Source organism: Anguilla anguilla, chromosome 5, assembly GCF_013347855.1.
Source record: "Anguilla anguilla isolate fAngAng1 chromosome 5, fAngAng1.pri, whole genome shotgun sequence".
In the NCBI taxonomy this organism is placed as follows: Eukaryota; Metazoa; Chordata; class Actinopteri; order Anguilliformes; family Anguillidae; genus Anguilla; species Anguilla anguilla.
In genome coordinates, this window is record NC_049205.1 from 65,775,272 (window position 1) to 65,799,532 (window position 24,261).

At 46.3% G+C, this 24,261-nt stretch overlaps 2 protein-coding genes across 3 annotated transcripts; one reads left to right on the forward strand and one right to left on the reverse strand.

Annotated features, from left to right (window-relative positions):
- Positions 1–7,708: 7,708 nt before the first annotated feature.
- On the reverse strand, positions 7,709–11,832 carry LOC118228224 (vegetative cell wall protein gp1-like). 2 transcript variants are annotated; one of them, XM_035419572.1, is made up of 2 exons: positions 11,701–11,832; positions 7,709–10,590 (listed from the first exon to the last, which is right to left on the reverse strand). In XM_035419572.1, the coding sequence occupies exon 2, from the start codon at positions 10,407–10,409 to the stop codon at positions 8,568–8,570; it is 1,842 nt and encodes a 613-aa protein (XP_035275463.1). In that variant the 5' UTR covers positions 10,410–10,590; positions 11,701–11,832; the 3' UTR covers positions 7,709–8,567. The 2 variants fall into 2 exon arrangements, with proteins under 2 accessions (XP_035275463.1, XP_035275464.1); XM_035419573.1 differs by lacking the exon at positions 11,701–11,832 and adding an exon at positions 11,274–11,376.
- Positions 11,454–22,773, forward strand: faah2a (fatty acid amide hydrolase 2a). Its single transcript, XM_035419574.1, has 11 exons — positions 11,454–12,054; positions 13,661–13,743; positions 15,370–15,506; positions 16,744–16,953; positions 17,511–17,630; positions 17,895–18,030; positions 19,200–19,317; positions 19,809–19,928; positions 20,615–20,726; positions 21,977–22,165; positions 22,334–22,773. The coding sequence occupies exons 1-11, from the start codon at positions 11,869–11,871 to the stop codon at positions 22,507–22,509; spliced, it is 1,587 nt and encodes a 528-aa protein (XP_035275465.1). The 5' UTR covers positions 11,454–11,868; the 3' UTR covers positions 22,510–22,773.
- Positions 22,774–24,261: the final 1,488 nt, after the last annotated feature.

Sequence of the window (24,261 nt, forward strand, 5' to 3'; positions counted from 1 at the left end):
TCTTTGCTGCTCTTCCTGCTCTCTTCTTTGCCGCTGTTTCTGTGCTCTTCTTTGTTGCTCTTCCTGCTCTCTTCTTTGTTGCTCTTCCTGCTCTCTTCTTTGTTGCTCTTCCTGCTCTCTTCTTTGCCGCTGTTTCTGTGCTCTTCTTTGCTGCTGTTCCTGCTCTCTTCTTTGTTGCTCTTCCTCCTCTCTTCTTTGCTGCTCTTCCTGCTCTCTTCTTTGCCGCTGTTTCTGTGCTCTTCTTTGCTGCCGTTCCTGCTCTCTTCTTTGTTGCTCTGCCTGCTCTCTTCTTTGTTGCTCTTCCTGCTCTCTTCTTTGCCGCTGTTTCTGTGCTCTTCTTTGCTGCTGTTCCTGCTCTCTTCTTTGTTGCTCTTCCTCCTCTCTTCTTTGTTGCTCTTCCTGCTCTCTTCTTTGCCGCTGTTTCTGTGCTCTTCTTTGCTGCCGTTCCTGCTCTCTTCTTTGTTGCTCTTCCTGCTCTCTTCTTTGACGCTGTTTCTGTGCTCTTCTTTCCTGCTGTTCCTGCTCTCTTCTTTGCTGCTCCTCCTGCTCTCTTCTTTGCCGCTGTTTCTGTGCTCTTCTTTGCTGCTGTTCCTGCTCTCTTCTTTGCTGCTCTTCCTGCTCTCTTCTTTGCTGCTCTTCCTGCTCTCTTCTTTGCTGCTCTTCCTGCTCTCTTCTTTGCCGCTGTTTCTGTACTCTTCTTTGCTGCTGTTCCTGCTCTCTTCTTTGTTGCTCTTCCTGCTCTCTTCTTTGCCGCTGTTTCTGTGCTCTTCTTTGCTGCTGTTCCTGCTCTTTTCTTTGCTGCTCTTCCTGCTCTCTTCTTTGCTGCTGTCCCTGCTCTCTTCTTTGCTGCTGTCTCTGCCTTTCCTCTCGCTCTCTGATTGGCTTATAAAAGCAGTCGCTACAGAAGTAATCAGAGTGACCAACCTGCCTGAAGTATTCACCTCCATTGAACACGTATACCTGTCTGCAATCAACAGTCTGTGTAGTGTAATCTGAGAAGGATCTGCAGGGAGGCAGTACACTCCAGCAGGTGCCACATCTCAGAGAGTCACCCATGTTACTTTCTGAGGGTTGGTTCCCCATTATTTATTCTTCAGAAGCTATGTTGTGGCTTCCTTTTTTAAAGCATTTTTCTGAAAGATATAAAAATTGTCAGTTTAATTAGTTTATAATGGAAATCTAATTATTTCCATTATCTTACATACTTGTGTCATCTTTGGGATTTGTTCTTTCCAAATATCATAATGTTCTGCATTATGTTTATCAAAGGAGTTTCATTTAAATACACAATAATACTGCAAAGCCATGTAGCTTCCATGTGATCTACAAAAACACATTACATGATCACATGGCTTTACTGCTGATTGGCTGTAATATCAACACCCAATATATACAGTACTGTGCAAAAGTCTTAGGCACCCTAGCTTTTTAAATATAATGTATAGTATATATTTGGTCTTAGGGTTTGTTCATTTTTTGTTTTCTGCATAAGTGTGTCAGTAGAAAAGAGCAAATTGAGATTTCCATACATGAATTTTCCAAAAAATGAAATTTTACAGATACATTTTTGTATTTTGTTAAATAAAGTAATATTTTAAGTAATAGACTGCTTTTCAGATAAAAACTTGGTCAAGGGTCTCTGGGATTATCTGGAGAGCCAGAAGCAAGCAAAACAGCCAAAATCTGTAGAAGAACTGTGGCAAGTTCTCCAAAATGCTTGGAACAACCCATAGCCGATTTTCTTATAAAAATGCAGGACAGTGTAGTTTTAAAGACAAAGGGTGGTCACACCAAACATTGATTTTATTTAGTTTTTAACTATTTACTGCTCTTTATATTATTTTTTCGATATTTATAACCTTTCATTTCTTTATTTTTGAAAGCATCTTAGCTGTTACAGCATTTTTTTTTACAGGTGCCTAAGACTTTTGCACAGTACTGTAGGTGTCACACGCTGGTGCGACATCCCTGGGAGGTGGATGCGGCAGTTCCGGGTCTGCACTGTTGGTGGCCGCATGCAGAGAGAGAGAACGCACCCACAACAAAAAGATAGCAAATAAACAAACAGCTTCACCCTTCCCATTCACAGGTTCCAGGCATAAACAATAAACTAAAATAACTAAAATTAAAAAAGACAAAAGTAAGCATAACTGAGCGACAGCTTTTCAGCTTGCCACTCGTATGTGGCCAACTTTTCACAGTTGCTCAATACACTGCTTTGCAGTGGCCATTTACTTTCTTCTTGTCTTTTGTGCTCAAAATAAGCGCTCTCTCTCAGTGTGTGCTCCCAGTCTCGGCCCCAAACTGTGGAGAGGAACATGCCTTTAAGCACCTGGGCTGATTATTTAACACAATCCAGGTGTGTGTGGTCTCTCCACCAGTCGGTGTTTCTGAGACAAACCTGGTCACCGGCAGACTGAATGCCACACTATGATTTCCCCCAAAAGGCCCCACTCTTATAGTTGCCTTTAGGTTTAAAATGCCAAAACTCCAGTCAGTGTATCCAAAGATGAAATGCTTTTTCCAGCACATCCAGGTAATGTAACTGCATTGGGGGGCTTGATTAACAAACACAGGCAGAGGGACCATTTCACAGACTGCTGCAGTTACAGACAAATGTCTCCCCACTTTGCCTTCCATACGGCCTCTAGTGCAGCATTTATATACAAGTTTAAATAAACGTAAGTTAAATATGAGTATACGCTTTTGCTGACTGTATAACATACTTAAAAGAGGAAGAAGAAAAAAGCATTCTGTCCTTTAGATGAACTAGAGTGTACGAGACTATAAAATGTGTGTATAAGTTATGGTTTTACTGATAAGCAGAACATCTTATCCACCTGTGCTGCAAGTGCCCCTTTAAACTGTCTTTAATACCGGGTCAGAGATTGAGCCTGTTTTCACAGAGAAATTGGGTGTTGTAATTTTTATAACTTAGTTACCTGGCTGATGTTCCACACACATTCAGGTCAGACTACTTGGGGGGTATTAACAGGACATTTCTGTAAACGAGCATGCATGCACAGTCGACCTACCTGGTATAAATAAAGGGTAATACAAATAAAACATAAGAATTGCTGCTCAGACTGTTGCCTCGGTGATTGGGTCAGTACTCAGCCTGCCTGTTCAAGTTGCTTGGATACGTGAGTGTGTAATCCTGCTTTGTGATACACCCGTCTGCAGGGTGTGAGACATATCATCTCTTATCCTCTCTTTAGAAATAATACAAGCATGTCAGTGTCACACTGCGTGGAAATGAAATATAATAATAACACAACTACAGCCAGATACATTAGGTTAAAACAGTCTTTTATTCTCCCTCAAGTATGTATGTTATTTTGAAAAATATATGCCATTTTTTTACTTTTTAATGAGCATTATATCATATGTGCATTGCCATTGATTTCTATTATTTGTATGTGAGTCAATACACCAGAAAAAAATTATATAAACTTTATGGGACATGAAATTAATGTGAAATAAAGGGGTAAACGCGCGCCCACACATCTGTAAGAAACCCCTCAGATACACCAAATGGTGCGTCCAGGTCGTCAACAGCAAGAATCCAAAACCTGTCACGAAACTTCCGCAAACCACCTGTAGTCTTACCCAGTGCTACTGGAACGGGATTCATTTAATGTCATCTTGATTATCTGACTTCAGAATAGTGTTTTAACTTTTCCTCTGTGCTAGCAGTGATGCATAGAAGGAGGAGACTGATGCCCGCCAGTAGTGTGGCTCTATACAGATCGCTGTCCATCTTGGTAGATGCAGACGTGTCTTTGGCTTGTGCAGCCTGCATATCTACAGTTGTGTATCCTGCTATGACACCAGCGTATAGGCGAGTGACTGCAGTGGGGTGCAGATATCCTGAGTTCTATGTGTATGTTAGGACCTTAAAACTGCTAGGTGTGCAGTGGTCACAGTCAAAGAGGAATGCCAGGCTAAACTGCTAGGTGTGCAGTGGTCACAGTCAAAGAGGAATGCCAGGCTAAACTGCTAGGTGTGCAGTGGTCACAGTCAAAGAGGAATGCCAGGTTAAACTGCTAGGTGTGCAGTGGTCACAGTCAAAGAGGAATGCCAGGTTAAACTGATTGCAGTTTATTGTTCAGTGCATTCAGAAATATACAATGGTATAAAATGTGAGTGGTGAAATGACAATACATATGTAAGTCAACATTGTAATATATGGAGTCAAATTATTTTCTTTGAGTGAAAGTTGATGGCTTTTGTTGTCAGATCCAATTACTCCACGGAAACGTGTAGCTGGAATTCATTTTAAATTTCATATTTAGCTGGTCCCATTTCTGGCTTTTTCTCTGGCATGTGGTTGCTAGTAATACCCAATAAAGTGAGTACAACACCATATGACTGAAAACAGTGGCAGGTCAAGCCTGCCATCTTATTGTCTCGTGCCAAAATGGTGTGGAGCAGAGACTTCACCGTGGACACTGTGCTCTAGACTGCTCATTGCTATAACGCATTTTTGAGATATCTACACTAGCTCTGCGCAACACCCAGCAGTGAGCACATTGCCTGTCCTGTTTGGTGTGACCCTTGAAAAGCTTGTTTTATGTTTCCCCAGAGCACAGTATTCACAGTGCTGTCCCCAACTGGTGGTCTTCACCACACTCCTACATGAAGCCATTTCTCATATTCCCCCAGTAGTCTATTGCAGTTATCATCACTATTCAGAATGCAAATTCCTGAAATGTCCTGCACATTTAGACTGTATTTTACACAGAGTCCTATCAGCATATGAAGATTAAAAGTATACTTACAGGAAAGGAGAATGGAGCCCAGTCCTTTCTGTCACTTGGAGAGGAACTCACAAGATTTATTTGCTGAAGCAGGTGACACCCTTCCACTGGACACACCCACTCTCTGAGACACAAGCTTTTTATTGGTTACACCTACTGCACAGGACACACCTACTCTCAGACACAAGCTTTCTATTGGTTACACCTACTGCACAGGACACACCTACTATCAGACACAAGCTTTTTATTGGTTATGGCTTCTGTACAGGGCATGCTGACTTTACAGAACACACCCAAACTACCAACAACTCATGTTGTCAGCAATTATGAAACATATCACTGTCAGTTAACTTGTATTAAACTGTGGCTTGACAGAGCAGGGTATTTATATGACACCACTAGTTGGTTTTGATGATAACTGTCCCTATGAGTGAGTTCTCTCACAACCTTTGTGTTTGAGTACGGTGGTGGCACAGCACTGAATGCAGTGCCATGGGAAGCTGGCTATTGTTGCATCCAAAAATGTGAAGTGATGAGTCTTACGTTGAACAAGTAATGAATGATATATCTATATAGCCCTGTATAGCCCTCCATCCATCAATAATCTAACTCGCTTATTCCTGGTCAGGTTGCGGGGGGTGCTGGAGCCTATCCCAGCATGCATTGGGCGAGACGGCAGGAATACAGCCTGGACAGGTCACCAGTCCATCACAGGGCGCATACACCATTCACTCACACCTCAGAGCAATTTAAACTCTCCAATTAACTTAACTTGCATGTCTTTGGACTGTGGGAGGAAACCCACGTGGACACGGGGAGAACATACAGACTCCATACAGAAAGGCCCCTGCTGGGATTTGAACCAACAGTGCTACCCACCGCACCACCCTATTTTTTATTTATATTTATTTTTTATTTATATTTATTACTTGTATAACAACATATATGGGGTTATCAGGAATTGGCATTATGTTTTACTGCCTTAAGTTGGAACTGAGCCTTTTGCTGTTAACTCTGTCTTCTGTTCATGTTCTTGAAGCTCATAACTCGTCTTCTGTTCATGAAGCATTAAAGGGGAAGTGAAGCTCTCAATGTGACTCTGACTTGCTCGCCTTTTACATTAGATAAGACATGGCCCTTCATTCAAATCTTAAATTGGCCCTGTATTTGCTAGAAATTTCAACTAAAGTTTGCTTTTTTAACAGTTACTAGCACTAGGGCACTCAATCACTTGGTTTGTCTTTTCTGTTCAATGCATTCCTGTTGCTATATTGCATTTCAGATTTGAATGTAGGGCCATATCTTATATAATGTAAAAAGCTAATTAATCAGTGACATTATCGGGTACCTCACTTCCTCTTATAGATCCTAAACAATCAGCTGGTCCTGATCTGTTAATCCAATAGCTTCTGAAGCTTGCTGCACCACTTTTTGTCGAACTCTTCATTCATATTTTTAATCTGTCTCTGCTTTGAACCTCTGTTCTTAAATTACTGTTTTACCACTGTCTCAATCTCCATTTTATGTTTGAAACTTGTCAGCTGTCTTGTTGGGTAACTTCGTCAGGTCCCCGTTGTAAAACAGATTTCGATCTCAGTGGGGTTTTCCTGGTTAAATACAGGTTCAATAAAATAAGAATTTCATTTAAATAAACCTAAATAAAATAAAAGCAAATGGTAAATGTCATGTAGTAGAGACAGGATTTCAAGAGCAGGCTTGATATGGTGCTTGATACTATCTAGTTGTACTAGGTAAACCGAGCCCTAGGTACACTTTAGTGGTAGTTAAATGGTGAGTATTGTTAGGCTGGAGGTTTTTGTCATCAAGTTATACTACGTTATGTTGTGTTATGTTAAATAATAAATAAAAATATTATAGTAATACAACCGCACAACACAACAGCAAGGCTAGCTATTGCTGCCTAGACACTGGTAAAATTACCCCGGAAAGTTGTGTCCAAGATTATTTTTAAGTAAAAGTCATCTTTTTGTATTACTGTAGGTATACATTGAAAAAAAGTTTGTATTTTGGTTTATTGTTTAATAAATGTGCATGTATAAATGAATTCTTCTCTATCTTAATTAAAAATAAATTAAAAAAACTACCAGTGGCCTGGTAATTTTGGCCTGTACTGTGTGTGTCATAGAAGGTGGCCACTCTTCGTGTAGGGCGGTGAGGTTTCTGTATTACGTGCAGCATGGAGAGATCTGCACACTTAGGAGTGCTAAGCATCCTGGGGGGGAAGGATGAACCACAGAAGTTTTGCTTGGTAAAAACACAAGTAATACACATATCTCTAGTCACCTATGCTGAAGTTCATCTAAAGGTCAGTGTTTTTTCTCTTCTTTCTTTTTCACTATGTTTTGCTATCAGCAAAGGCATATACTTACATTGAACTTCCACACTCACCCCTTTTGTTCTCCTTTAAGGACAACATGGCCTTCCCCTGGGGATGGGTAGGGATGGCCTGGGGTCCTAACCATGGGAGAACCCATCTCCATGTGGAGGAGGGGCTGGCCTGGGGTCCTAACCATGTGAGAACCCATCTCCATGTGCAGGAGGGGATGGCCTGGGGTCCTAACCATGCGAGAACCCATCTCCATGTGCAGCAGGGGATGGCCTGGGGTCCTAACCATGCGAGAACCCATCTCCATGTGCAGGAGGGGATGGCCTGGGGTCCTAACCATGCGAGAACCCATCTCCATGTGCAGGAGGGGATGGCCTGGGGTCCTAACCATGCGAGAACCCATCTCCATGTGCAGGAGGGGATGGCCTGGGGTCCTAACCATGCGAGAACCCAGCTCATTTCCTGGGGTGAAATGTAAATGAAATGTAAATGACACATATCCCCAGTGGTGCCTGCAGGATGCTCTCCCAAGGTACACACATACAATAAATAAATAAAGAAATCATTTGCAGTTCAGTTCAGTTTTATTTGTATCGCGCTTTTTACAGAGAACTGTCACAAAGGCGCTGTACAGAGTAGCAAGGCAAGAGGCTGAGCAAAAAGAGCAAACACTAGGCCTGAACCCCCAAATAGCAGGTACATGAGGTGAAAAACTCCCAGAGGGGAGAAAACCCTCAAAGGGCGGTGCGAAAAAACTCCCCAATGGGATGAAATATCGAGAGCAACCCAGCTATAGAGGGGGAGCCCATCCTCCACTGGCCAGCCTGATGTAAAGTAGTAGAAAGCAAATAAAATGGGTTGAACAGGTTACAGCTGATGTGAAAGCTAACAGGAATAATGGAAGACCAAATGGTATAGTTGAGAATAGTGCAGTGTAGAGGAGCCGGATGATGGATCTGGAGCTCCAGACAGAATCAAGGCATGGGCAGGGGAGGAGCAGGGCTGAAGCAGTCCATGACCATGGAGCGAGAGACTGGAGCGATCCCGTGGATTCAGGCCGGAAAAGAGGCTGGAGGGGACTTTGGACTCAGGGCGAGGTAAGGGGCAGGAGCCCCATGGAAAGAGAAACAGAGAAGACAGGGTTAAGGTCAGCTAGACACTTGATGCTAAGCTACCTAGTGTGTCAACTCCATATAAAGTTGACACACTAGATATTCCTGGGACATTTTGTTTCAAATTCAGTTGTATTTTTGTACGTTTTCATTCCAAAACCTTTATTTGTTGTTTAAATAAAGAATAGAATAAAGGGTTAGGGTTCTAGAATTTTCATAAGGCAAATCTTTTTTCCTAGTTATGGTCAGCCAAGACTTCTAGCTAGCTCAACCATGTGTGCAGTTGGCAACTGGAATGTGCTGCAACCTTTTGCGTGCTATCCGGGAAAGTTGTTGTTTTTGTTCATTTTAGAGCCGTGGGGGAAGATGTCCGGAAATCCCACCAGGTCCTGATCTGGAAACAGCACATCCTACATGGATGTGCGTGTGAAAAGGCCTTAAGGATCCACTGTGCAAGAGGATTTGCAGGTAATTCTGCGCTATTTTGCGGTGTTTGCTAAATGCGGAACAGTTGAGCAGCGTGCGGAACAGTTGAGCAGGTTGAGCAGGGTGCGGAGCAGGTGAGCAGGTTGAGCAGGGTGCGGAGCAGGTGAGCAGGGTGCAGAGCAGTTGAGCAGGGTGCGGAGCAGGTGAGCAGGGTGTGGAGCAGTTGAGCAGCGTGCGGAATGGGTGAGCAGGGTGCAGAGCAGGTGAGCAGGGTGCGGAACGGGTGAGCAGGGTGCAGAGCAGGTGAGCAGGGTGCGGAACAGTTGAGCAGGGTGCGGAGCAGGTGAGCAGGGTGCAGAACAGTTGAGCAGGGTGCGGAATGGGTGAGCAGGCTGCAGAGCAGGTGAGCAGGGTGCGGAACAGTTGAGCAGGGTGCGGAGCAGGTGAGCAGGGTGCAGAACAGTTGAGCAGGGTGCGGAGCAGGTGAGCAGGTTGAGCAGGGTGCGGAGCAGGTGAGCAGGGTGCAGAACAGTTGAGCAGGGTGCGGAACGGGTGAGCAGGATGCAGAGCAGTTGAACAGGGTGCGGAACGGGTTAGCAGGGTGCAGAGCAGGTGAGCAGGGTGTGGAGCGGGTGAGTAGGGTGCAGAGCAGTTGAGCAGGGTGCGGAGCAGGTGAGCAGGGTGTGGAGCAGGTGAGCAGGGTGCGGAGCAGGTGAGCAGGGTGAGCAGGGTGCGGAACAGTTGAGCAGGGTGCAGAGCAGTTGAGCAGGGTGCGGAGCAGGTGAGCAGGGTGCGGAGCGGGTGAGTAGGGTGCAGAGCATTTGAGCAGGGTGCGGAGCAGGTGAGTAGGGTGAGGAACGGGTGAGCAGGGTGAGCAGGGTGCAGAGCAGGTGAGCAGGATGTGGAGCAGTTGAGCAGGGTGCGGAATGGGTGAGCAGGGTGCAGAGCAGGTGAGCAGGGTGCGGAACGGGTGAGCAGGGTGCAGAGCAGGTGAGCAGAGCGGAACAGTTGAGCAGGGTGCGGAGCAGGTGAGCAGGGTGCAGAACAGTTGAGCAGGGTGCGGAATGGGTGAGCAGGGTGCAGAGCAGGTGAGCAGGGTGCGGAACGGGTGAGCAGGGTGCAGAGCAGGTGAGCAGGGTGCGGAACAGTTGAGCAGGGTGCGGAGCAGGTGAGCAGGGTGCAGAACAGTTGAGCAGGGTGCGGAGCAGGTGAGCAGGTTGAGCAGGGTGCGGAGCAGGTGAGCAGGGTGCAGAACAGTTGAGCAGGGTGCGGAACGGGTGAGCAGGGTGCAGAGCAGTTGAACAGGGTGCGGAACGGGTTAGCAGGGTGCAGAGCAGTTGAGCAGGGTGCGGAGCAGGTGAGCAGGGTGTGGAGCAGTTGAGCAGGGTGCGGAGCAGGTGAGCAGGGTGCGGAATGGGTGAGCAGGGTGCGGAATGGGTGAGCAGGGTGCGGAGAAGTTGAGCAGGGTGCGGAGTGGGTGAGCAGGGTGCGGAATGGGTGAGCAGGGTGCGGAGCGGGTGAGCAGGGTGCGGAGCGGGTGAGCGGGGTGCGGAGCAGGTGAGCAGGGTGAGCAGGGTGCGGAACAGTTGAGCAGGGTGCGGAGCAGTTGAGCAGGGTGCGGAGCAGGTGAGCAGGGTGCGGAGCGGGTGAGCAGGGTGAGCAGGGTGAGCAGGGTGCGGAACAGTTGAGCAGGGTGCAGAGCAGTTGAGCAGGGTGCGGAGCAGGTGAGCAGGGTGCGGAGCGGGTGAGTAGGGTGCAGAGCATTTGAGCAGGGTGCGGAGCAGGTGAGTAGGGTGAGGAACGGGTGAGCAGGGTGAGCAGGGTGCGGAGCAGGTGAGTAGGGTGCGGAACGAGTAAGCAGGGTCAGCAGGGTGCGGCTGCACTGTTCTCACATTTTGTTGTGTTCAGTTCAGCATGTTGCTGTAGGTTCCCATCTCCTGAGGAACTGAAAATGTGTATCTGTCACATGTATAATCGCACTGCACCACAATTTAAAAAAACACACAGAAACACACAAATCAAGACAGGTCAACTTCTGTTTTCCTAACCTTAAGGTTCCCATGCATATACACACAGGCACACATACACACACGTACACACACTGTCCATGTGACAAGTACAACTCCTTGACATGAGAAAGACAAACTGGCTGCTCTTAGGGACGTGTGGGAGAAGTGGGGGAAGTTGCTCTGGATAAGAGGCTCTACTAAATGCCTGTAATGTAATGTGATGTGATGTAGTGCTTGCTGGGCCAGTGCAACCCTGGACCTGAAGTCGCGTTGGGGGAATGACTGGGTCCTTTTAGAGGCCATTGTCCTTTTAGGCAGTACATCCTCAGCAAGACAGAGGAATGTGGCTTCAAAAACTCATTAAAAATGCATAGACTACGGTGTCGGTGGCATTGTTCTGAATGGCCTGTTCTCGTCATTATGTAATGTTATGGTGTTAAAAGGACAATCCATATATTTCTGAACTATAAACTGGGTTACAAGAGACATTCAAAACATGACGAGGGCCTGTACCAAAGTGTTCCAGTCTGGAGACATGAAATACAGTCGTACAAGAAAAGCAAATAAACATTCACCCGTCAGTGCCGCAATAAAACGAAATTACAACGCAGCCACGCACCTGGGGTTTGGCAGGGTATTCAAATACTCTAGGCAGGAATCAAGGTGAAAGATATTAACGTTTTGAAATATTAAAATGATCTCCCTGTAAACCTTGGTTAAACAATACGTGTTGCAGGCTTAACATAAACCTTAGTTAAAGCGACCTCTACTGGCAGTTAGGTGGTTTCAACAAGACACAGCAAGGGGGTTTAGGCTAAAACACAGGTGCGCATAAAACCACAGATTCAGGGGACACGCCGATCAATTTTGCGAGACCGCATGACCGTGAACCTGTATTAGGTTTAAACAACGGGGGTTTACCTTGATACAGTCTATGATTTAAACTCGTTCTGAACTCTAACCCGCTGCAAAGCTAATGACATAGCAGCCGCCGCACAAGGTTAGCTCTCTTTTTCTTTTTTAGAGCATTATATGTTTCACTTAACTGAGCCAACAGGAAGACAGCTGAGTCAGAACGGACCACAGCTTAATTCGGTTTGACCTCCTGTACGGTGGCAATATGTAACGACCCGTTGCATGCTGGGAACCGTGCTGCTTCAATTCATTCGAGTCAGGAAACGAAACACTTGTTGTATCCGACCGAATTTTTCGGCATGGCGCTGACCCGTCTTGAACGGTTCTTAACCTGGGTGTTGCGCGCATTTGTGGCGTTTCTGTTCGCCGCCTTTCAGCTGCTTGCACCCCGGCAGTCGGACGGGTCCTCTAAACTCCCACCAATCACAAACCCTCTGCTGATGATATCGGGGATACAGCTCGCGCAGAAGATACGCCGAAAGGAGGTGCGTATATGCAGCTCTCATTAGGCGAAACTTAAATACGGTACCACATGATATGTGATACTGCAGTATTTGGTATCGCTGTAATACACTGTAAAACATGGCTGCGTTCGAATTGCATTTGGAAACAAGTAGTCTGTATAGCCTACTTTGTATTTGTTTGGGAGGCGTTGTCGTAGTGGGGTTATGTGGCATGCTGAGAGTTTTCGTTTATTTATCTGTTTGTATTTGTCAAATGATCCAATAGAATGGTTGAGTCGTGAGGTGTTCCTGGCACGGCATTTAAGTGTCCCATGGGTATCTGCCCGTAACAGTTATCAGCAACGTCGCCAGCTTTGTTTAGTGCGAGGTTGCTTTTCTAGATTGCATAGTTAGAGCTTCTACAATACGCTCACAGTCATAAGGTCAAAAGATTATCCTCTGTAGCCTACTAGAAAGAACACGAAGGGAATTGCACCATGCAGTGTCACGGGTTTCTATAATTATTTAGGCTGCGTTACATTTTTTCAGACGCTCTGGATAAGAGATTTTACTAGTCGGATTAATTAGGGTACCTAGCTCAAGGGTAGTGCCTCATCTGGGAATGAAACCTACAGCCCAAGTTGCAAACCCAATTTCCTAAACATTATGCTGGGCTTCCACCCCCACATAACAACATTTCTGTGTGTTGTACTTGATTGTTGAAATGGACAGAAGTTTGAATGCAAGTAGTTGGGTTTAGGGACTAAAATAAGACTACATTTATGAATGAGTAGCATTTATTTGCAGTGTTGCACTGTAGCAGTGTTGTACAGACCAACTGTAGCAGTATTGTCATTCAGTCTGTATCAGTATTGTCATGCAGACTGTAGCAGTATTGTCATGCAGACTGTAGCAGTGTTGTAATTCAGACTGTAGCGGTGTTGTACAGGCTGACTGTAACGATGTTGTTCAGACCGGCTGTAGCAGTATTGTCATGCAGGCTGTAGCATTGTTGTCATGCTGACTGCAACAATGTTGTACAGGCTGTAGCAGTGTTGTACAGGCTAACTGTAGCAGTGTTGTACAGGCTGACTGTACCAGTGTCGTCATACGGACTGTAGCAGTGTTGTACAGGCTAACTGTTGCAGTTTTGTAACAGGCGGACTGTAACAGTGTTGTACAGACTGACTGTAGCAGTGTTGTCATGTGGATTGTAGCAGTGTTGTACAGGCTGACTGTAACAGTGTTGTACAGGCTGTAGCAGTGTTGTACAGGCTAACTGTAACAGTGTTATACAGACTGACTGTAACAGTGTTGTACAGGCTAACTGTAACAGTGTTGTACAGGCTAACTGTAGCAGTGTTGTACAGACTGACTGTAGCAGTGTTGTACAGGCTAACTGTAGCAGTGTTATACAGACTGACTGTAACAGTGTTGTCATGTGGACTGTTGCAGTGTTTTACAGACTGACTATAGCAGTGTTGTACAAGCGGACTCTAACAGTGTTGTACAGGCAGACTGTTGCAGTGTTGTATAGGCGGACTGTTGCAGTGTTGTCATGTGGACTGTAGAGGAGTTGTACAGGCTAACTGTAGCAGTATTGTGCAGGCTGACTGTAATCAATGTTTGGTTGTATTTGTTCCCCCAGGTAATGAGTGTAGAGGTGGTCCAGGCATATATTGATCGCATCCAGGAGGTCAATCCCCTCATTAACGCCATGGTTAAGGACAGGTCAGTCTCTGCAGAGATAACTGTATTTAGTGTGTGTGTGTGTGTTCGTGTAGCGTGTTGTGTTTGTATAGTATGTGTAGCATGTTTAGCGTGAGTGTTATGTTTGTGTAGTGTGTTTAATGTGTATAGAGTGAGTGTAATGTGTTTACATAGTGTTTGTATAGTTGTGTCCTCAGTGTGTAGTGTTTATATTTATGTGTAGTGATTTTGTTGACTGGGCCCATCAAACATTTCATTTAAAGAGCTGACAAGGACTGGAATTTTATCCCAGCACATTCTAGAATCTACATGGTCACGCTTTGTTTCTGCCTGACTTTGGCAACATGAGGAAAATGCTACAGGCCTAGCCTATAGGCTACAAGTCACACTGCATGCTATGTTAAGGATCCCATCCAAAACTGCCAAAAAGTCACAGAAAGCGCAAGAAACTGAGAAAATCACAGAAATGACAAAATAAATACTTCAACAGGGAAAGTAACTTAACTGGAGAAAATGTCAACAGTCTATCGAAATTCCTGCCAGTTATTTGAGCACTAAAAATTATCCAGATGCCCATCCCTAGTGTTTGAGTTGTGTGTGAGTATTGCTTATGACTGTGTTAATATAGTGTTTGTGTAGTGTCAGTGTGAGTGTTGTGTGTGATTAGTGTGCATGTAGGGTGTGAGTAGTGTGCGTGTAGTGTGTTTAGTGTGAGTGTAATGTGTGAGTGTAGTGAGTGTGTGCTTCCCGAACACGTCTCCTGTCTGTTCTGGCCCCACGATGGAGGAATGACCTCCCCGTGGAGAACAGCTGAGACACTGACCCACTTCAAGCGACGACTGAAGACTCACCTCTTCAGGCTGCACCTCTCCCCATCCCTCCCTACCTCCCTGTAAATGACTGTAAGCCTAGGGTTGTAACTAGGTAGCTGTTTTGTAGGTGACTTAGTTAATTCACCTGCCCTAATTACTGCTTGTATTTTTGCATAGACTGCGTTGTTGCTGATCTCGTTCGTGTTAGTGTTAAATAGTTTAACCTTCAGGGTCCAAGTTGAACTATGCGGTTGTTCCCTGCACTTGGACCGGTACTTCTCTCTAGGGTTTTCGTCATACTTGTTCCTGGTTATGTTTATACACTTTGTTGTACGTCGCTCTGGATAAGAGCGTCTGCCAAATGCCTGTAATGTAATGTAGTGTGTGATTAGAGTGTGTGAGAGTGTGTGTGAGTAGTGAGCAGTGTGAGTATAGTGTGAGTGTACTGTGTGTGAGTGTAGTGTGTGATTAGAGTGTGTGAGAGTGCATGAGAGTGTGTGAGCAGTGTGAGTATTGTGTGAGTGTACTGTGTGTGAGTGTAGTGTGTGATTAGAGTGTGTGAGAGTGCATGAGAGCGTGTGTGAGTAGTGAGCAGTGTGAGTGTACTGTGAGTGTAGTGTCTGATTAGAGTGTGTGAGAGTGCATGAGAGTGTGTGTGAGCAGTGTGAGTATTGTGTGAGTGTACTGTGTGTGATTAGAGTGTGTGAGAGTGCATGAGAGCGTGTGTGAGTAGTGAGCAGTGTGAGTGTACTGTGAGTGTAGTGTGTGATTAGAGTGTGTGAGAGTGCATGAGAGCGTGTGTGAGTAGTGAGCAGTGTCATGCCTCTGTGTGCAGGTTCAGTGAAGCTCTCCAGGAGGCCGCTCATGCGGACAGGCTGGTGCAGGAGGAGGAGGGGGGAGAGGAGGCTCTGCAGCATCGCCTCCCCCTGCTGGGCGTTCCCTTCACTGTCAAAGAGTCCTTCAAGCTGCAGGGTATCATGTGCCTGTCTGTCTGTCTGTGCCTGTCTGTCTGTCTGTGCTGTGTGTCTGCTCTGTCTGTCTGTGCTATCTGTGTCTATCTGTCTCTCTGTGCCTGTCTCTCTGTGCTGTGTGTCTGTCTGTGCCTGTCTGTCTCTCTCTGCTGTCTGTCTGTGCTATCTGTGTCTATCTGTCTCTCTGTGCCTGTCTGTCTGGCTCGTCATTGGTTTGTTTTTATGCGACGGCACAGCCGTGGCCAGAGGTATTATGTTTTCGGGTTGTCCGTCCGTCCATCCTTCCCGATTCTCGTGAACGCAATATCTCAGGAATGCCTTGAGGGAATTTCTTTTTGGTGGTCAAAGGTCAAGGTCACTGTGACCTCACAAAACACGTTTTTGCCTTGAGGGAATACAAAACGCACTTTTACCTTGAGGGAATTCCTTCACATTTGGCGCATACGTCCACTTGGACTCAAGGATGCACGGATTTTGCTGGTCAAAGGTCAAGGTCACTGTGACCTCACATCCCTCCCATTCTTTCATGAACGCGCTCAGGAACGCGAGGCGGTATTTTATATATATTTGGTAAAGCAGAGAATGAAGTCCCATTGCCAGTGCCTATCTAATTTTTGTTTATTTGACAAAAATGTGATATATATATATATACTGTATATATATTAGAGTATGTAAAAAAGACGAGAGAGTACATTCAGGAATGTGGTAAATATAATGAGGAATCTATCACAGCAAATAATCAAATGGGTTGAGCAGGTTACAGTCTAAGTTATTAAACTGGATGATAAAAAAGTATCAGATTTCCAAATCTCAAAAATATTTTGAAAACATAGCTTAGCATAACAGGATTTTTGAAGCAAGCAAACTGAACTGAACACATGTGGCTGCAGCACTTGCTGATCGCAGGGCTAAGAAGAATTGTGAAACCTGTTTATTGTATAATTTCTGATTGTTTCCCATTGAATTAATAAACTGCAGTATTTTCCACATATGGGAAAATTACACAATGTATCTCAGTAAAGGTGTTATTTGGTTTCTGTCTTTTTTGTGAATCTTTATCAATGAAACAAATAATTATGGACATGTTTGTGTGTGTGTGTGTGTTTGTGCATGCAGGTTTGCATGTGAGTTTGAATGCATGTATAGTATATGCATCCTCATGAAGCCCACCCTTGTTGACAACCCAGCACACCAAAATGTCCCAATGAAATATACTACAGTGTAATCCCCCCCCGCAGGCATGCCGAACAGCACAGGACTGCTGTCGAGGAGGGGTGTGGTCTCCCAAGGCGACGCCCCCCCCGTAGCGTTGCTGAAGAGGGCGGGGGCGATTCCACTGGGCGTCACAAACTGCAGTGAGCTCTGCATGTGGCTGGAGTCCCACAACCGCCTGTACGGCATCACCAAAAACCCCTACAACACTGAGCGCATACCTGGCGGCAGTTCAGGTAAGGCCCGTACACTGCTACAATACCACATACACCCCTACACCACTGTATACACCCTTACACCACCACATACACCCTTACACCACCACATTCACTCTTACACCACCACATGCACGCTTATACCACCACATACACCCTTACACCACCACATACACCCCTACACCACCACATACACCCTTACACCACCACATTCACCCTTACACCACTACATTCACCCTTACACCACCACATTCACCCTTACACCACCACATACATCCTTACACCACCACATTCACCCTTACACCACTACATTCACCCTTACACCACCACATTCACCCTTACACCACCACATTCACCCTTACACCACCACATTCACCCCTACACCACTACATTCACCCTTACACCACCACATTCACCCCTACACCACCATACACAATCCCAGCAGCTAAATTCATTACTCCCCGCACAGTGCTGCAGTAATCCTAAAGTAACGGTGCAGCAGTAATAATAATTAAACAATAATGTAACTATTGCGTAATTACATGATGATGTCCCACCTGCCTGTAATTCTCTCTCAGGAGGGGAGGGCAGTATTTTGGCGAGCGGGGGTTCTGTCATCGGCGTGGGCTCAGATATCGGGGGCAGTATCCGCATACCCGCCTTCTTTAACGGCATCTTCGGCCACAAACCCACCCCAGGTATGAGCGTGAGGTGTGTGTGTGTGTGTGTGTGTGTGCGTGTGTGTGTGTTCGTGTGTTTGTGTGCGTGCGTGTGAGTGTGTGTGTGCATGCGCGTGTGTGTGTGTGTGCGCGTGTGTGTTTGTGTGTGTGTGTGTGTGTGTGTGTGTGCGTGTGTGCGTGCAGGTGCGTGCGTGCGTGGGTGCGTGGGTGTGTGTGAGTGTGTGTGCGTGTGAGTGTGTGTGTGTGAGGGAGAGTGTAGCATTGACTCTGCTTTTTGCACAGGTGTGGTGTCTAATGAGGGTCAGTACCCTCCTGCCTCAGAGCAGCAGCAGAGCTTCCTGTGCACAGGACCCATGTGCCGCTACGCCGAAGATCTGCTCCCTCTGCTCAGGATCATGGCAGGACCCAGCGCAGAAAAGTACTCCTTCACTAACAATATACATACACATCCAATCTGCTACTGCAGTACTCCTTCACCAGCAATATACAAACACATCCAATCTGCTACTATAGTACACCAACACCAGCAATATACAAACGCATCCAGTCTGCTACTATAGTACACCAACACCAGCAATATACATACACATCCAATTTGCTACTATAGTACACCAACACCAACAATATACGTACACATCCAATCTGCTACTGCAGTACACCAACACCAACAATATACGTACACATCCAATCTGCTACTGCAGTACACCAACACCAACAATATACATACACATCCAATCTGCTACTACAGTACTCCTACACCAACAATATACATACACATCCAGTCTGCTACTACAGTACTCCTACACAAGCAATATACATACACATCCAATATGTTACTGCAGTGTGTGTCTGTACTGCCCCTCCTGTCTGTGTGTCTGTACTGTCCCTCCTCTCAGTGTCTGTACTGCCCCTCCTGACTGTCTGTACTGCCCCTCCTCTCAGTATCTGTACTATCCCTCCTGACTGTGTATGTACTGCCCCTCCTGACTGTGTCTGTACTGCCCCTCCATTCTGTGCATCTGTACTGCCCCTCCTCTCAGTTTCTGTATTGATTATCTCCTCTCTGTGTGTCTGTACTGCCCCTCCTCTGTGTCTCTGCTGCCCCTCCTGACTGTGTGTTTGTACGGGCCCTCCTCTCTGTGTGTCTGCACTGCCCCTCCTCTCAGTGTCTGTACTGCCCCTCCTGACTGTGTTGGTACTGCCCTCTCTGTGTGTCTGTATGGCCCCTCCTCTCAGTGTCTGTACTGCCTCTCCTGACTGTGTGTCTGTACTGCCCCTCCTCTCTGTGTGTCTGTACTGCCCCTCTTCTCTGTGTGTCTGTACTGCCCCCTCTGCGTGTCTGTACGGCCCCTCCTCTTTGTGTGTCTGTACTGCTTCTCCTCTGTGTCTGTCTGTCCTGCCCCTCCTCTGTGTGTGTCTGTACTGTCCTTCTATGTGTGTCTGTACTGCCCCTCTCTATGTGTCTGTACTGCCCCTCCTCTCAGTGTGTCTGTACTGCCCCTCTCGTTGTGTCTGTACTGCCCCTCCTCTCTGTGTCAGCACTGCCCCTCCTCACCATGTCTGTACTGCCCCTCTCTGTGTCTGTAGGCTGTCTCTCTCCTCGGAGGTGGACCTGAGTAAGCTGAGGTTTTTCTCTGTGCCTCATGATGGTGGTTCCCCCCTCATGTCCCCCGTGGACCAGGAGCTCCTGGAGGCTCAGAGAAAGGTGAGAGAGAGGGAGAGGGAGAGGGAAAGAGGAACAGAGGTGGAGAGAGAGAGGGAGAGAGAGAGAGAGAGAGGTGGAGGGAGACAAAGGGAGAGGGAGAGGGAGAGAGAGAGAGGGGGAAAGAGGAAGAGAGGCGGAGGGGAGAGAGAGAGGGAGAGAGAGAGGCTGAGAGAGAGGTGGAGAGAGAGGGATAGAGGTGGAGGGGGAGAGGGAGAGAGACAGGGAAAGCGGGAGAAAGAGATGGATAGAGGTAGAGAGAGGAGGGAGAGAGGTGGAGGGGAAGAGAGGGAGAGAGGTGTAGAGAGGGTGGGAGAGGGAGAGAGGTGGAGGTGGAGAGAGTGAGGGAGAGAGGCAGAGAGAGAGAGAGGGAGAGAGGTCACAATGGAGGGAGGAGAAAGAAAGGACAGGGCGAGGAGATGAGATAGAGGATGGACGGATGATGAAGTGAAGGATGGAGAGGCATGGGAACCGAAGAGTGTGTGTTTCCCCAGGTGGTGGAGCGTCTGGAGACAGACCTGGGGGTGAAAGTACAGAAGCTGCAGCTCCCCCAGCTCAGATACTCCTTCCAAATCTGGGGAGCATTGATGGGGGCTCCAGGGAAGGACGGAAAGGTCCGTCTGTCTCTCTCTGTCCGTCCACAATATCCCAGCCTCTGTTTAGCTCTGTGTCTTAGTGAATGTCCCGGTAGGACACTGCCGTTGTACCCTTGAGCAGGGTACTTGACCTGCATTGCTCCAGTATATATCCAGCTGTATAATTGGATACAATGTAAATCGCTCTGGATAAGAGCGTCTGATATATGCCTGTAAACTATGATCAAATTTAAGACTGAGGTGAATCAACAGGCCAATGTGGACATATAGCGACTAAAACTAGTTATTGAGGGCCACTTGAGAACCAGTGCTCTACACAAAGCTTATTCACTGCCACATCTCCCAATCTCTTGGGTTTATTTGTGACTGATGGTAATCTCCAGTTTAGTTTGCCAGTTCTGTGGCCTGTTGTTGGTGCTAATGGGAGACACTGCCACAGAGGCAGTAGGTGCTCCAGATAAGCCATAAACTGAACATTTAGAGCACCCTCCTGCTGAAGCTGGGGTCTTCCATGCATCTTCCAAAAAGGAGTCACATGGCCAAAACAGCACTGTGGAACTAGAGGTCCTGTACTTTAATACAGCTTTAGAACGTCCTGTTATCGACCAGAACTGGTTAACCTGTAGTTAAGAAGCAGAGGACGGAAGGAGCGCAGAAGCTGAGTATCTGGTGAGTTTAAAAGATCTGTGGGTCTCCTTCCTCAGCCGCCCAAGACCTTTGCAGAGCTGATGGGGGGTGAAGGCAAGAGGGTGTGGCCTGTCTGGGAAATGGCCAAGTGGATGCTGGGACGGTCCTCCCATACCATGCCTGCTATCGGTAATACTGATCAGGCACACGCAAACAATGCAGACACGTGGACCTACAGTTACATGCAAAAGTACTAAAAGAGTGACACAGTTTGGTATTTACGTCCATATCAGGTGATCTGTGTAGGAATTACAGGAGACCTGCAGATTGCCTTCACTCTCCCGAGCTGGCAGCAGGGGGCGTATATGAGCATGCTTGTACAGTTTGCTAATTGGACATTCTAAATGTAGGTAGAATTGGTACAATTTTAAGAAATGAACATTCTGCTTTTTGGCCCTGGAAAACTCCTTAGTTGCTCCAGTAGCATGTTTGGGGCCATTGTCCTAAAGAACATCAACAGAATCAACTCCTTTTTCTGGCTTTCTTGTGCATGATGCAAAGTCACACAGCTGGCCTAGAAATAACTGAGCAGCCAATTGTCCCATTACTTTTGCTCCCCTAAGATGGGGAGACTAAGTATAAAAATGGCTGTAATTCCTGCAAAGATCTCGCAATATGGATGTTAAAACCCACAGACTAAAGCTGACACTCTGCACTTTAACCTCATGTTCATTTTTTTATTTCAAGTCCAATGTGCTGGACTACATGAACAAAACAACAAAATTGTGTCACTGTCCCAATGTTTTTGCATTTAACTGTGTGTCTCTGTTCCAGTTTTGTTGTGATCTGTTGAGCATATGTGTCTCTTGTGGTCCTGGTTTTGTTCTGATTGGTTGAATGGACTGTACTGAGGGTATGTGTCTGTACTGGTCTGGCTGTGTCTGTACTGAGGGTATGTGTCTGTGTAGGTCTGGCTGTGTCTGTACTGAGGGTATGTGTCTGTGTAGATCTGGCTGTGTCTACTGAGCGTATGTGTCTGTACTGAGGGTATGTGTCTGCAGATCTGGCTGTGTCTGTACTAAGGGTATGTGTCTATACTGACGGTATGAGTCTGTACTGAGCATATGTGTTGGTACTGAGGGTAGGTGTCTGTACTCAGCGTATGTGTCTGTACTGAGGGTATGTGTCTGTCGATCTGGCTGTGTCTGTACTGAGTGTATGTGTCTGTACTGAGCATGTGTCTCTACTGAGGGTATGTGTCTGTACTGAGCATACGTGTCTGTACTGAGGGTATGTGTCTGTACTGAGCATGTGTGTCGGTACTGAGCGTATGTGTCTGTACTTAGCGTATGTGTCTGTACTGAGCATACGTGTCTGTACTGAGGGTATGTGTGTGTACTGAGCATGTGTGTCGGTACTGAGCGTATGTGTCTGTGCAGGTCTGGCTCTGATGGAGATGGTGCAGAGCTCTCGGCCCTCCCCGTTTGTCCTACAGCAGAAGGAGGAGCTACAGACACAGCTTGAGGAGCTTCTGGGTACAGATGGGGTTCTGCTGTACCCCACTCACCCCCACATCGCTCCCAAACATCACCACCCTTTCTTCACCCCCTTCAACTTTGCTTACACAGGTACATGCTTCCCACAGCTAACACATGCAGGGAACCTTACCTGCAGAGGTACATGCTCCCCACAGCTAACACATACAGGGAGCCTTTACCTCTCTCTCCACTACCTCCCTCCCCCCCCACCCCCTCTCCCTCCCCCCCTCCCCCCCCCCCTCTCTCTCTCCCCCGCAGGGATCTTTAACATCCTGGGGCTGCCGGTGACTCAGTGTCCTGTGGGACTGAGCAGGGAGGGTTTACCCCTGGGGCTGCAGCTGGTTGCCGGGAAACGGCAGGATCACCTGACTCTGGCAGCCGCCCTGCACCTGGAGAGAGCATTCGGGGGCTGGAGGGACCCAGGGACTGTCTAAACACACACACACACACACAATACACACACACACACACTCACTCTACACACTATACACACACACACACAAGCGATAAAACAGAATGATAACTGATTAAAGGACAGCTTCTATCTATTCAAAGTATTACATCAAACTGCTTAACACACTGTACACACAGTACTTACACACATGTGCTCCCACAGACATGCACAAACTGCTTAACACACTGTACACACTACTTACACACATGTGCTCCCACAGACATGCACAAACTGCTTAACACACTGTACACACTACTTACACACATGTGCTCCCACAGACATGCACAAACTGCTTAACACACTGTACACACAGTACTTACACACATGCTCCCACAGACATGCACACATTCTGCAGACAAACATTCACACACAATGTACAGACCACAAACACATATTTTAATTCTTTGAGACCACCGTTAAACATACAACAAATAAGAACCCTGAAAGTATGTATTATATGAATACTTGAATATGAACCATGTAATCATATGGTTGTTCCCTGTCTGAACTATTTTAACTGATCCAAGGAAGTACACAGTTCTCACAACATACAGATGAAACCACTTTCATACAGAGAAAAAGCAGAATGATAACTGATTAATTGATAGCTACTATCTCTTCAAGTTTTACACATTGCCTCACAGTAAATATACCTTTTCACTTTATATAGTTCAAAAACTGAACTTAAAATTTTAAATTGCTAATATTTTAGAACATTTGCATTCATCTGTATAATTAACTTAATTACATAAAGTTCAATATTCTTTGTTATCAATAATGTAATGAAAAGTAGCATATTCAGGCTTTGCAGAGAGGCATGTGATTAAAATGTTCCCTGAATTTCAAAGTGAAATTACAATACAAATAAATGAGTCATTGATCCTGTTTCGGTAGTAGAGAGAGCAGTTTGTTTTGTATATTTGTAATGTTTTGCAGATTAATTCATGAACAAATAACAAGGTATATTAAACATGGCAGTCCGTCTCCAGTCTTTTGCTTTCACCAAAAGGACTTGACCCTTAATATGCATCCAGGTACATGCTCGAAGCAGTCCGGGTTTCACTCTGGTAGATGTTCAACCGTCAGTTGCACAGGTAATTCACCTCACATGGTTTCTTGAGTCTAAAATGTTAGTTGTATTTAAGGTGAGAACAAAAACCGACAGACCCTGTGGCTCCCGAGGACCAGGGTTGGCCACTCCTGCTCCAGTGCCTTGAAACGGGTCTCAAACTCTGTTCCTGGTTTTTGTGATTATCTTTCAATCAGTAGCCAATTTAGGCCTTGGGAACAAGATGTGCAGACTCTTTACCCAATCGATTCTTTAAGCACTTAAGAGCAGGAACACATCAAAAACCACAAAACACAATTATCAAGATGCTCATGGCTGTGGAAAAGAGTGTGTGCGAATGAGCTCAAGATAATTATTTGGTGTGTGTTTGACTGTCAGTTTTTATCTATTTGGTGGTATGTGTGTGTGATATCTCTGAGTCACAGTGTTAGCCATGGTGTCTCTGAGTCACAGTGGTAGTCATGGTGCTGTCTGAGAGTCACAGTGGTAGTCATGGTGGTAGTTAGGGTGCTGTCTGTGTGAGTCACAGTGGTAGTCATGGTGCTGTCTGTGTGAGTCACAGTGGTAGTCATGGTGCTGTCTGTGTGAGTCACAGTGGTAGTCATGGTGCTGTCTTTGTGAGTCACAGTGGTAGTCATGGTGCTGTCTGTGTGAGTCACAGTG

Coding starts and splice junctions, on each gene's coding strand:
- faah2a (XM_035419574.1), top strand. CDS start 11,869: ATGGCGCTGACCCGTCTTGAACGGTTCTTAACCTGGGTGTTGCGCGCA. Junction 16,954..17,510: donor CATACCTGGCGGCAGTTCAG/GTAAGGCCCGTA, acceptor ATTCTCTCTCAG/GAGGGGAGGGCAGTATTTTG. Junction 19,318..19,808: donor TCCTGGAGGCTCAGAGAAAG/GTGAGAGAGAGG, acceptor GTGTTTCCCCAG/GTGGTGGAGCGTCTGGAGAC.
- LOC118228224 (XM_035419572.1), bottom strand. CDS start 10,409: ATGCTCTGCACCCTACTCACCCGCTCCGCACCCTGCTCACCTGCTCCG.